Below are 14220 nucleotides of genomic sequence, written 5' to 3'. Positions count from 1 at the left end.
GTGCCCTGTATTTTTCACGTCTTTGCATGTGCTGTGTCTCAGTGTCATGATTACGGTGCAGGTAGTGGAGAGACTCAGTCTCGCTTCCTTCCCTCCTTGCACAAGAACCTTGCAGGTTCACTGCTCTGAAAACGATGTGTTGACCATCTCTAATGCTATTTGACCAAAGCCACCTTTGATTCTGTTCTAAATGCACAGGAATGAAATTCTGCACACCAAATTCAGTGATAGAAGACTGTGGCCCCAGTGAGACATGCACATAATCTTGAGGTCTGGGGTTAGGGTTTTTCACCAGAGACGCATCTGAGCCTTTCCTGAGCCAGGGTTCCTCTGAACTGGGAGTACGATTTTTCTATCTTTTTGCAGAAAGCAGAAAAGGAAGGGTTCTTAAAAATAATCCCAAGATAAAAGAAATACAAACCACTGCAATTTTTCACAGCTTTTGGAGGCTTTTGTTGTCGTTATTGGTGGTGGTGATGTTATCCAAGCATTCAGGGTTTGCTAAGACCAGTTTCTGCAAACTAATGGATGGCAAGGCTTCTGTAAGGATGCACTGACCATTTGTTTGGGAAGAGCTGCTAATTTTTATACGGGACTTAACCTCCTAGTTGTCTCTGGTCCCATGTTTTCAAATAGAAGTGAGATTTTTAGGAATGCCATGGATAAAGGAATAATGCCCACTTCTCTTTTTGCTTACAATTTTTCCACCACACCCCTCTTCCCCCACCTTAGAAATGTATGGATGCTAAAGAAGGGTTGGTAACTGGTCAGCTCTGGAGAATATCTGGAATAGATTTGGTTTTATTTAGGACTGCACAAGATACACAAGCCCCATGGATGCTCTAAAGCTTTTGTCAGGAAAGGTTTCTCACTCAGAAGTGTGTTCTCTGACCCACGTGGCCATCCTGTTCAAAGCCCTCAATGAGCAATTCTGGCAGATTTTTAAATGTGGGGCTCTAAACTTGGCTGAAAGTTTTGCTGCCTCGTTCCATTACATTAATTTTGTTGGAGTTGCTAAATCCATGTTAGACTTGAGCTAGCAAATTCAAATTCAGTAGGCAGTGTTATAGTGCTTAAACCTGACCACTGCCTTTAAAGTCTACAAAAGGTAATAACCAGCCTCACGCTTATGTCGTACTGAACACGAACACTTCTGTAAAATTTGATATGGGGGATAAATAGAGGGAACTTAAACAACTTGTACTATGCTGATTTTTACACTGCAGAACATACTGAGGTTTAACAATAGCATGATCTCCCTCATGATGATCAGCACAAAGCAGAGCTATGATTTTGCCCATTTCCAGGGCTCTCCCTGCAGGCTCATTACCTGCTTTCAATATCATTTAAGGAAGAAAGGAAAAAAAAAAAAAAGTAAAGATCTAAAAATACTTCCCGTTACGAGCAGCAGCAAGCCTTGACTTTTTGCAAAGGCACAGACAAACACGTATACAGAGATTTCTAGACATCCACTTCAAAGTGCCACATGAATGGGAAATAAGCTCACTTTTACTTCAGTAACATAGAGGGGTTATTAGTCTGTTCAGGCAAAAAATACTAGCCGTGCTGTTTCTTTTCCTTTCCCCTATTTCCCTTCTCTCCTTTATGGAACACTTAAAATTCGTACCCAGGGATTTTGCGTTGCATGCATGGAAAAGCCCCATCATGTTTGCAGTAAGCAGTGCAGTAGCAGGCTGTCTCTGGCTACCCTTGAGCAGGATGCATTTATAGAGAGGTGCTGTGGTCTATTGCAAGCTCTGTTTTTGTCCTTCCCTATCAATGTATCTCGGTGATCCAGAAGTGCGTGCATATGCTGGCCTGTTAGATAAAATTTGGTATATGGTGCCTCTGTACTGTTGCTTCTTCCTCTTAATCAGCAGTTCTGGAAGCAAGCCACTAGAAGCAGGCACACCGCCTGCATGCTGCAACTCTGACGTAACTAATTACAGCAAAACTTGTTTTTAAAGTGCTCAACACTGTTTGGTGGTGGCAATCCCTGTCTCTGTCACGTTTTGTGATGCTGCAGGGTGAGTTTCTGTGACAGAAAGACTATACATGGAGAAGAACGAACTGGCTAGCACCGTGGCAAGCTGTATTTCCTCCCTTTGCCTGCCACCCTTTCCACCTCTGGGAAGGACATTAATGTGCCCAAAAGCACAAGATGAATCCAGCGTCTGCTGGGCAACACAGAGCAGGAAATCAGAGCCACCCTTTTAGCGGCGGGTCATCCTGCTGAGCCACTGGGACCTGGGGGATGCGGGAGAAGGTGCTGCTGACTGAACAGAGGCCATGAAGCCTGCCAAATGTGAATCCAAGGACCAAGTCGAGCAGGAACCACATAAGGAACTGGGTCCTGTGGAAAAGGGAGGCACCCACTTGCCAGATCTGTTGGTGAAAGTATAAGTACCAAGTGAATCGGGCAGCAACATTCATTTTCTTTTTGGTAGCTTTTTTCACAAAGCAAAATCTTTTTGTTGTGCAGAAATGGATGATGGAAATTTCCCACCTTTCTGCCAAATCTTTCCATCTATCACCAGTTAGTGTGAATCAGCTTTGAGGGAGATTATATAGAGTATCAACAATTATATTGACTGTGTATCATATCACCAGCCTGTTCCTCCTTCAGCAGGAGAAATATGGTACAAAAATATGATGAACTGGGAAAGGAAGAAAGGACACAGAAGGCTAAAGGTAGCTGTTGTATGTTTGGTATTTAATTCCTAGATGTGAACCCCAGAAACTATTTGAAATCAACTTTAATAGATAAATGCCCATTGCAAGCAGTAGTTGGCACTTTAAAAAACAAAACAAAACAAAAAACTCAAGAAAAAGTTTAAAAATTCATTTTGGATTCCTGAATGCAGCCCCAGATTTCAATTCTAGCATTTATGTATCATACTATCTATCAAACTTTCAACTGCAGTTAGTTCTAATAGGCCTCAAACTAGGGATTTCATCCAGTCCCTATTACTAAGAAAGCCAACAGAAATATCTAAACTGAAATACATAGTGAATCCTGTTCACAAAATACATGAACTGCACAGAGGTAACCACAGCTTTTCTCTTCCCAGCACATCGGGGTAGGGAGATGTCGCATGAGGGAGCGTACTTGGCTCCAACAGTTTACCAAAATTCCTTCAAAACTAAAGATAGGGCAGAATTATCACAAGAAAAGAGTTTCAGGTTGTTGAAGACATTTGGTGGCATTTAGCTGGCTCAGCACCCTGCATTTCAGCCAGTTCAGGGGTGATTCCAGCCCTTGGTGTGAACGGACTGGCATATGGGCGTTGCTGGGGGTGGGGTTTAAAGCAGCCTTACATACTCTTAAGGTGATTTCCCATTCACACCTCAGTGTGATTAATTCCATCTTCGAAGGATTTAGTTGCTAGATGTCATTCTGTCAACCCTAGAGCAGCTGGGAGTTGTATGATTTCAACATGTCAGAGCCAAGAAAGTAACTTCATGTTAAAGCAGGGAAGCGGCAGCTTATGCTAATTATTTTACATGCTGCAATATGCAAATAGCAGTAAAGTAGATGCTTCTTTTTTCTTCTTTTTTTTTTTTTTCTTGCTCCTCATCCTCCCTGCAGATTTGTGTCAGGACAGGGAAACACCTTTCCCCTGTACCTAGCTACTGCTTTCCTGCTGGCATCTTCTGAACAGTAATTCCAACCAATGGCGATTCTTTTGTAAAAAGATATTTCCAAATCTGACTTTTGAAAAATTTGAATCAAATCTTAGCATAAGAAACATTTCCCTCAGTATTCCAAGCAGGATTATGGTTTGCAGGGCTGAACGTATCCAGAGCTCCTTAGTCAGTGTCAAGTCTAACATAGAACACACCATGTTAAGTCAGCGTAGTAAATGTAGACTCGTTTGAGTGGAAAAAAGCAGGTTCACACTTCTCATCCTCCTGTTTTGCAGGTGGTAAGGTGAAGGTGAAAGGAAGAGAAGGTGGAGATGGAACTGCCAAATCATGCCAAACAACTGCTACTGCAGCTGAACCAGCAACGAGCCAAAGGTTTCCTCTGTGATGTGATCATTGTGGTAGAAAATGCCCTGTTTCGTGCCCATAAGAACATCCTGGCAGCCAGCAGCATGTATTTCAAATCCCTGGTCCTGCATGACAACCTGATTAACTTAGACACGGACATGGTGAACCCCACTGTGTTCCGGCAGATCTTGGACTTTATTTATACTGGTAAGCTCTTAACGACTGACCAGCCCGGTGAACAGAACTTTAATGCTCTCCTCACCGCAGCAAGCTACCTCCAACTGCACGACCTGGCAGCTCTCTGCAGAAAGAAGCTGAAGCGGAGCGGCAAGTCCTTTGCTGGCAAGGCCGGTGGCCTTGGTGTTGGAAGATCTGCCAGGAGTCAGAGACTTTCCACTGCTTCAGTCATCCAAGCTCGCTATTCAGGGTCAAATGAGGGGTTGAAGGGCTCACACTCAAAGGAGCTGTCAAAGGGAAAGCTTTCAGATGACGAGGTCTTCATCAGCAGCTCCAACCAAGAGAACTGTCACTCCTTAAGCAGGGGAGCCAGTAAGAACGGTGGCGGGGGCAGCAGTGCAAACGGGAGCACCGGCGACCAGGAGCTAGGCCTCGACCTGTCCAAAAAAAGCCCATCGCTCCCCGTTGCAGCCTCCCACGATGACACGCAGCACAGTGAAAGCCAGCACGGCTCTCCCCAATCTGCCTCAGCCCCCGCAGCCAACAGTGCCTCATCGTTTGACGAGTCTGGACTCGGAGCCCCTCACAGCATGGCGGACAGCAGCGACCCCATGGAGATGGATCTGAGCGAAGAGTGCCACCACTCATTGACAGAGAGCGGCCAGCGCAAGGGCCTCCGGCACTCGTCTCGCAAGAAGGAGTGGATCAAGAAAGACAACGCTTTTGACCGAAAGGAGGGGAGCAAAGACAGGGATGATGGTGAAGGGCTGCCCAACGGTATCCTGTTGGGGTCCTTGTCCAAGTCCGTGGAGCGGAGTCTGGCCGGGGCCTATGGCGCAGACCTGCCCTACCCCTGTAAGGATGAGGTGGAAAATGGTAAGGAGAACAGTGACGATAGTGGCCAGAGCGAGAGCGAGAGCGGCGGGCATACTAGTGCCAACTATGTCTACCGGCAGGAGGGGTTTGAGCCAGTGGCCTATGGTGACAACCTGTATGTCTGTATCCCCTGTGGCAAAGGCTTCCCCAGCTCCGAGCAGCTTAATGCCCATGTGGAGACGCACACTGAGGAAGACCTTTTCATCAAGGAGGAAGGCACGTACGGTGGCAAGGATGAAGCCGAAGATTTGTCCAACCCCAACCAGTCCTACGCTGCTGAGTCCCGGCCCTTCAAGTGTTCGGTGTGTGAGAAGAGCTACAAGGATCCAGCCACACTGCGGCAGCATGAGAAGACTCACTGGCTGACGCGGCCCTTCCCTTGCAACATCTGCGGCAAGATGTTCACGCAGCGGGGCACCATGACACGGCACATGCGCAGCCACTTAGGGCTCAAGCCCTTTGCTTGCGAGGAATGCGGGATGCGCTTTACCCGGCAGTACCGACTGACAGAGCATATGCGTGTCCACTCAGGAGAAAAACCTTACGAATGTCAACTGTGTGGTGGGAAATTCACCCAGCAACGCAATCTGATCAGCCACCTGCGAATGCATACCTCTCCCACATAAGCCAAAGACTCCAGAATGAGCTTCGAGCCCATCCGCAGTGATTTACCTTTCTGTAGACTTGCTGCTTAAAAAAAAAACAAAGAAAAAGACAAACAAAAAAGGGGGCAACTCCCCATACTCTGTTCAGTCATGGGAGGCCTAAACAAATGTAGCTTTAACATTTAAAAAAAAGAAGTTCCTTTTTTCTCCTTTTTTTATAAAAAAAGAAAGGTCCACAGCCAAGCTGATGCGTTTAGTCCAATTCTCCTTCCAAATCTTGGTGTTCTGGCAACAAACGCCACTTCTTTTTGCGCACACCAACTTCATTGCCATATTGATTGTCTGGAGCAGGGAGGAGGACCATGGGGAACTTCCAGCCTCTGCTCTCCGCTCCAGCCTCTTTCCTTTGTGTTTCTGTCCCCTACTCACGTCCTCTCTTAAAACCAAACTCAGTAGGGGCATTTCTTGCCATAAAAAGAAAATTAAGTACACCCTTTCAGTGACCTAACTAGCTGTGCATTCAGGAGCGCAGAAGCTGTGTCTGTGGATCATCTCACAGGGTTGGCAGCCCCTTTGGGAAAGCCACAGCCATGGTGGAACCCACCTTTGCCCTGGGCTGGCGCCGGTGGGGAGAGCAGCTGACCTCAGTGTGCACCAGCCAGCACACTTCACTTAAAGACACGGTGATGCCTCCTCACCATCCCTTCCGCTTTTGGTTTCGATCTTTATCCTCGGCACACATAACCACACGTCACCTTTTCCCACAAAACACACAAACCTCTTCTGCCTTACCCATGACTGAACAGGGATGGATGCCCTGGGAATTTCTTTCAGTGAGCAGGGGGTCGTCTTTACTTTTCTAGTAGTTTCGTATGAATATTCTTTGCTTAGAGGTACTTGTTTTATTAAAGGAGAAACCAGTGTAACGTTTATGTGAATGTTTGAACTGGAAGGTCTGAGGTTAATTCTAGGGTGGGGGGTGGGGAAGGGGTTTGATGTAGGCTGGACTTGCTACAAGTTCCTTAGGTACTTTTTTATTATTTTTTATTTTATTTTTTGTGTGTGTGTATGTTTTTAGCTTTCCTCCCTCACTAAAGAGCAGGTCTGTGTGGACAGGCTTGTTACCTTTGCTACCTCTTGAATTCATGAGAACAATAAGATGGTTAGTAAAAGATTAGGCATTTTTGTTTTCTCTTATTGTAAGTAATTAAATGTATAAAAGTAGAAGAAGCTAAATTAAAGTTAAGGGATTTTTACCACCCCGTCCTTCCATCAAAAGTCAGCTAGAGAAATGTTAAAGCAAAGCTTGGCCAAAGACAAAGCAAAAAATACACTGAGCCAGAGGCTGTGCTGGCTGCTTGGACTGGCTCATTTGCAGCCTCTTGGCCATTCGTAGTCACTTTTAGATAAAAGAAGAAAACTTCTCTGAGCTTTTTGGGCCCTTTCCAGCTTTGTTTAGTGAATCTGGATACTATGGGGAGGGGAAAATGTCCCCCTCATCTTCCGCTCCCCCAGCACATCTGGGTCAGTCTGTGAACACCTGGCAGGACAGAGGGTGAGGGCATAACAGCCTATAATTTACTAGAATCCAGAGTGCAATAAGGTGGGGGAGAGGAGGAAAAAGCAAACCAAAGTGTTTCATATCCTCCCTTTTAGACAATTTAACACACACACACAAAAAAAAAAAAAAAAGAAGAAAAATGAAAAGAAAAAGAAACAAAATGTTCTTGCAACATCTGCATAAGACATCACAGCCAACAGCTGCTATTGGTTTAGGAGAGAAGAGAGAGAACTTAGCCCACCAATTCTTGGCCCCCTTGACTTTGTTGGCGTGACCTTGTGGAAAACTATGGCTTATTTCAAGCCTCCCATGACTGTGGTGGTAAAAATTCACAGCCAGTAGAACCATCCCTTCTCAACTGAGTAAAGTTTACACTTGTGTTTTTTTCATTTGTTTGTTTTTTTCCCCTTCTCAAACCAGTTTAGTCTCCATGCGTAAGGTTTACCAAACCTCACGTTTTGTCTTTTTTAAGAAAACGAAACCAATTTTTTATGTTTTGACCAAAAAAGAAAAAAGAAAAAAAAAGAAAAAAGCGAGCATGTTTGACTAAAACCAAGAAATATAAAACCTTCATTTTCTATTGGTTTTTTTTGTTTTTTGTTTGTTTTTGGGTTTTTGTTTTGGTAAGGTAGGCTAGTCCATAAGGAGATTTTGGGTCAATTGAATGAACTGAGGAAACTGGAATCCAGGCTCCAAGCAATAGACAATGACAGGCGCTGTGCCTCGGCCTGGTGTCACGTACAGGGAACACACTTGCCCCTCTCGCCTGCGCTCCAGGCTGCTCCTCCCGGTGCCACTGGCTGCTTGCTCCCGGATGCCTGTGAGCTGCAGAGCACGAGGGGGCTGCAGGGACTTTAGGTTTTTCTAGTTGTGCTGAGATGCGCTCTTTTCTTTTGGGGGCGTTAGGTGGGGTTTTAGTGTCCTTAGCACTTCCACATTTTGAATATGTATTGAATTCTCCTCTCCTTGATTCCTTGCCAATCCCCCTGAGAACATCCCCAGAATAGGAGGACAGGGAAGGCCTTGCCATCGACTTTTTTCTGTGAGCAAGGCTCAGCAGGGCCCAACCATGCAAGATCAATGTCCAGGCACCTCACCCCCACCCCAGCCGTACCAAAGCGGGGCTGAATCCCATGCTGGCGTAGGCTGCAGCTGGAGCTGGCTCCCCGTGCTGCCGGCTGGTTGAGGACCCACCAAGTCCACATTTCCATAGAATCATAGAATGGTTTGGGTTGGAAGAGACCTTTAAAGCTCACCCAGTTCCAACCTAGCTGACATGGGCAGGGACACCTTCCACTGGATCAGGTTGCTCAAAATTTTCACAAGGATCTTTAGCTCACCTAGTGAGAAGGGCACAGCTGGGGACAAGCTCTGTCTGGATATAGGTTTCCCCCATTGCCTTTTGGCCACCAAGCACTGGGGACCACAGGCAGGGGCTGTGCTGAAGCCACCCTTGGGACAGCAGCTCAAGCTGTGCCAGACTGAGCCAGGCTGGGGAGCAGCCGTGACCTCCTCAGTGGGCAAAAAAACCTGCTCCCCTCGCTGGATTCTATCTTACGGGGGTGTGTGGGTGATGCAGCCACGCCCGGACCCCCAGGCCCCCCGTCATTTGTTTTTTACTCCTCCAGAATCGTGTTGAAGTTTCAGGACCCAATGCTATTTTTACAAAACCTTTTTTGGAGCATCTTTTTTTTTTTTTTTTTTTACTTTGTCCCCCCCCAGCACTTAAACAATACGACATAAAGTCTGTGTACAGCGAGAGTATTGTACAAAAGGAAATTCTGTTCTTTTTTTCAAGTAGCTGTGTAAAGTTGTGTTCCGTAAATTTGAGTATAAAAACATTTTCCAAATTGTGACAGTAATAATGAATAACTAATAATACTCAAAACTTCAGGGACTGTTTCAGGCCTGCTTGGGGCCGAAACACTCAACTGCATTTGTACGACATAGTATTGTATCAAACATTTTTCTGTATTTTAATGAGAAAGCAAAACACTAGTTTCATATTTAAGATTTTAAGGATTTTAGGGTTGGGGGGAGGGAGTTGCATTTTTGGTTTTTTTGTTTGTTTTTTTTTAATTTTATTTTAATTTTTTTTTAAATACACAAAGAGCCTCAAGAGGAATAAAACCATTTAAAAACAAACATAAAGAAAAAAAAAAGAGGCCAGGCAGCTTAAGTATACGCTTTAGTCACTTAGTTCCAGAATGTTTTCGGAATAACAGGAAAAAAAAGATAAAATAGCAAAAGTTGTATAAAAGAATAAAGAAGCTCATACCCAAATTCACAAAACTATTTTTTAAACCAAAGCACATTTGAATGAGTATGGAACCTCACTTGGCTCAGAAAAGTACTAATATATTTATCTCATTGTTTACATAAACTTTTACAGTTTCAGACCTCAACAGATCTAGGGGCCAGTCAAAATTAATCTTTGCTTTTTCCATTGGTTTGTCCCAGGCGGCCACGCAGCATTCCCCAGCTTGGGAGGGGAGCGCGGCGTCCCAGCCGGCATTCCAGCACTGCTCGGGGAGGGCGGGGAGAGGGAGGGCAACTAGAAATATGGCATGGGGATATTGCTTTTTTTGTCTTCAACTCATGAGAGATATTGGTGGGAGTGAGACCCAGGCACTATTGCAGAGGCATTCCAGCCTACCTCTTCCTCAGAGGAGTCTTGAGGGTACAGTGAGGACCCAGAGAGATGCGAGAAGTTCTAGAGACAGAGAAGGATGTTGTTGGAGGATGGTGGGAGCTGCTGTACCCAGCACATCTCCCTAACGCCAGCCATGGGGAGCCAGGCTGAGCTGTCTTCCAGTCCCTCACTGCAAAACCTCCAACAACAAATTCCTGGCAAAACCCCCAAATCCCAGCTCCATGCGTTTGGGGGAGTTCGCAGGAGCCCCAAAGATCACAGAAGACACCAAAGAGTTATCGATACGCAGCTTCTGTGAGGCTTTGTGGCTGCTGGCGTGAAAGAGCGGGCAGAACCCCACAGGGCCCCTCTGGGCTGGCGGGTCACCCTCTGCTCCTCAGGTGGCTGCCATGGTCTGGGGCGAGGGCCTGGGGGCCCTGCACATCATCCCAGCCACCTTCGCATTAAACACCTGGATGGATTCACTCCAGACCTTACAGTCGCACGCAAAGAGCCCAACCAAAACTCCTAAGGCTTTCAAGGTGGAAACCTAAGCTTGATTTGCATGTTAGACCAGTCTAAAGATGACCAATGAAGGTGGTTTGCTAAAATACCGCTGAAGCCAAAAAAAAAAAAAAGGTTTAAAAAAGAGCTCCCCACCATTAGTATTGACCCTTTGTAGATTTTACCTTCTACACCAAAGCCACCTCAAACATTTGAAGGGGGGGCTGATGGAAAATGAAATATTAATTTTGCCTGGTCTTAATATCTAACAAAGATGGTGCAAACACTATTTGACAGTGTTGTTTTTGTATCAATATGTATGTGCAGTAATGAATGTATTTATTTCTCAGATTCTGTATGCACAGTTTTGCAATGTAATTCAGAAAGTTGCAAACACAAAGATGTGTCCGCAGGGTCTTCTCTACAGGATTTCAAAAAAATGAAAAAAATATATAAAAAAAAAAGAATCTCAGAGACTCTCAGCATAGCCATAAACCATAACCTGTGAAGACAATACAAAGACTGGACTTTTGTAGCTTTGCATAGAAGAGGAATTTATGTTTTACTGTATTTAAATGTTTCCATTTACATTGTCACTCTTTTAAGATTCCTATTTTGGTTTTTGTTTTTTTTCCTCTCTCTCGTGTGTGTGAAAGCATTGTTTTCAAGCAGTGCAGGTTCAAAGTCTGGGTTAGCAGTATTTTACCGTGTCGCTTCAGTTCTGAAAAGCAGGAGTATGGGTCTTGACCAGGGAAACATCCAGCGCACTCAGTGAAACTAAATGAATTTGGAAGTGACTGCTGGCAAAATCCAGAGAAGGTGCAAGTCATCAAAGGGGCAGTTGTGTGCTTCCGATTGCAGCTTGTGACTGAGAGAAGTCTGTTGTCCTGCCTGAAGGACGGGATGTGGCTCCTTCGCTCAAGTCCCCCTCGTCCCTCATTCACTGTTTACTGTGGTAGCAATAAGGATCTCAGTTGTGGGGAGTCAATGCCTGAGATAGCTCGAGGAAGCTTCGTGCCAAACCTAATGGCCTCTGTGCCGTCTTGTGATGGGCCTTGCGGACTGTATGGAAGCATCAGATTCCCTATAGCGCAAGGTGGTTGGAGTCCCTGGAAAAAGCTGCACTTTACAAAGCCTCTTGTTCCAGTATTGGTGGAGTTTGCAGTTACAGACCTGCTACAGCCTTAAAAATTAGCATGAAGAAAGGATGCTTGTTGATTTCTGGATATTTGCCAAATTCAGAATCCTTTCCAATCAATCAGCTGTGCTGGAGTTAAGGGAAAAGCAAATAAAAAACATAGAGACAAAACCTCCCTACATTTTAAATGGGTTTGAAAGGCTCTAGATAGTGAACAGCAGAAATGCTCGTCCTTGAGATGGCATGTTTGAATAAACATTTGTTTAAGCGAGAGTTTAAAATCTAAATGAGCTCTGAGCTGTAATTCTAGAATAATTAAATAGACTTCTAGCATTTCTTCTTAGTTTTTGTTTAAACTTAACAATTTGCTCAACATCAACAAAACCTCTCCATTTATTGTAACCCTGTTTTCCATAAGCTCACTCTTGCACTCCAGAACTGGCCATATTCTTGAAAAAGAAAATTTGCAGGTTGCTTTCAATAGCTGAAAGTAGCTTGTTGCGCTGTTTTAAGTCCCACAGTAATTTATTGTCCTGATTTTAGCGCAAGAGACAAGCAGTAGCTGATTCTCAGCCCCTTTCTCCTCCTTGTATTTTACATTTTTTCAGCGTAGAGTAAGAAATTTCATCTTTGATGATTTCCCATTAGACTCACTAAATTTGTTGCTTTCCTTGTAAAAGGAAAAGATGAGGCAATTCTTCGTTTCAGCCCTAGTCCATCTCCATGCCACAACAGAATTGCTGGGGTTTTTTTCTGCTTTCCTTAACTAATGGGACTCAAAAATACTGAAACATAAGTTTAGAGCTAGAAATGCATTTTCCGTTCAGTTGTCACCTATCACCATCCTCTTCTTCCTCTCCTTCCCCAATTTTCCAAAGCATTTTGAAGCCCAGCATTGAACACGCAGGGATAAGTGGATCAGTGTTTTGTGACCAGGGCAGACCTCACAGGATGCAGTAGAGAAGGTCTAAACCAGAATACTCCATGCTACGTTTGTTGGTGGTTTGGGGACACGCTTCAGAGCACTCGCTTTCCCTTAGGAGTGGGACATGGTTTAAACTTCCTCATTCCCAAGTTATCAATCGAAGCACCAAGCACAACTGCTGTTCCAACTTCTGCAGGGGTTCTGACTGGCCGGGGATAACTTTTCTATGAAGAGAGGACCTTGTTCTGGCTAGTGGGATATTTTTTCCTGTTTTATTTAAATATTTTAAATACAACTGAACACAGGACGTTGCATCTCACTCCATCTCTCTTTTAATTTTAAGCCTTAACGATCACTCAGTCTAGTAGCCCTGGATGTTTCCTGGGGAGGGCAACCGAAAGGCCGACATTCCTGCTGCAACGTTCTGTTCATTTCCTTCAAGAGCTTGAATTCAGGTCAGAGCCACATGGAGTTGTGGCTTCAACTCAAGTGTCATATAAAAAGTTACAGAAATTATAATATGATCTCAGCATTCAGAAATTTGCAGTCTTAATGTACAGTGATGAGAAACTGTTATTTTATGATCTTTTCATTAAAAGCTTGATTGAAAAATTAAATCTTTTGCTCTAGAGTTCACCTTGTTGCTATAGATGACTCTCCATGTTTTCTCCTCCCTCACTTATTCTTGCCCAGGGATCCAAACCAGCCACTTCACAAGGCAGAACCCCCTATAGCCTAAGGAGCCGCTCACAGCTTCTCATTTAATCACCCATGCGCTTTGCTCATAAGTCACTAACTGATGCTTGAATATAAGAAAGGATGAACTGCCTTGGCCAGGCCGGTGCACCGTAAATATCCAGGCAGTGGATAACAGAGGTATCAGAATTTCACCTTTTTTGTTGTGACCCTCAGCAAGCTGGTTCTGTTTTTTTAAAGCTACCCCTGCTTTGTCCTAACTGCAGTCTGAAAGCAGTGTTTGTCAGTCAGCCGATGGCAGATGATCCATAGTCTCCACAGTCTCTTTGGATTGTAAGTCCTAGCTCCCTGGGCACATCTCTGAGAAGCACAGAAGCAGCTGAAGCAGAAAAGTTTCCTAAAAAAAATTACAGTTCTCCATGCACCTGGAGTACAGGTACAAAGGGGAAATGCTTTCAGGGAAGAGAGCTGTAGGGAGTGACAAAAGCACCCACTTTCAACCTCTCATGTGTTAAGATCCAGACATTTTTCCCTTGGACAAGTCAAGTGTGACCCTTGCAGAACTAATTAACATTCCCTTGGCCTGCGTTCTTAATGGTGTTTTCTGTTTCCCAGGCCAGCTTTGTGGATCTCGGGATCCTTCCATAAAATACCTATTAATGGAGACAAATTAAGCATCTTCACCATAATGCAAAAGCCAAACCTTGTAATCCGCCACATCTCGCTTTGCTACCCTTCTCATCACCCCAGCTCTGTGGATTCCCCAGCGCCTGTCGGATTGCCTTAACACACAGCAGAGTTATCCCAGCGCTGAATTCATACATTGCTTTTTGCTGCTTCTTCCTTTCTGGTTTTTCTTTTTTTTTAGCACAATGCTGCCTATATTTTAAAGTGACTGACGAAAGGAGCTTCAAGTTTACTCAGTTTTTTGACAGGTTGCGAAGTCAGCAGTGCTGGGAAGACAATCATTTTTATTTGTCCTTGGAGATGTTTTACCCAGCAAGGTTAAAGAGAAGGACAAAAATGAACAGAAAAACAGATGAAGAGCTACAGAAAACCAGTAGGCTGTTTTTCCACAGCTCAGATGGGGTGATGAGCCTTTGCTCTTCTTCT

At 44.6% G+C, this 14220-nt stretch overlaps 1 protein-coding gene across 1 annotated transcript in view; it reads left to right on the top strand.

Annotated features, from left to right (window-relative positions):
* The window catches only part of HIC2 (HIC ZBTB transcriptional repressor 2), a 74140-nt gene extending 65805 nt beyond the window's left edge, over positions 1 to 8335 (top strand). The window contains exon 4 of the mRNA XM_069870686.1: positions 3924 to 8335. Within this exon, the coding sequence (XP_069726787.1) occupies positions 3960 to 5672 (1713 nt within the window). The 5' untranslated portion in view covers positions 3924 to 3959 and the 3' untranslated portion in view covers positions 5673 to 8335. The remainder of the gene's footprint in view (positions 1 to 3923) is intronic.
* Positions 8336 to 14220: the final 5885 nt, after the last annotated feature.

The sequence above is a fragment of the Phaenicophaeus curvirostris genome, chromosome 17, assembly GCF_032191515.1.
Source record: "Phaenicophaeus curvirostris isolate KB17595 chromosome 17, BPBGC_Pcur_1.0, whole genome shotgun sequence".
In the NCBI taxonomy this organism is placed as follows: Eukaryota; Metazoa; Chordata; class Aves; order Cuculiformes; family Cuculidae; genus Phaenicophaeus; species Phaenicophaeus curvirostris.
The sequence above is the reverse complement of the archived record's forward strand: the minus strand, read 5'-3'. Positions and strand labels throughout refer to the sequence as shown.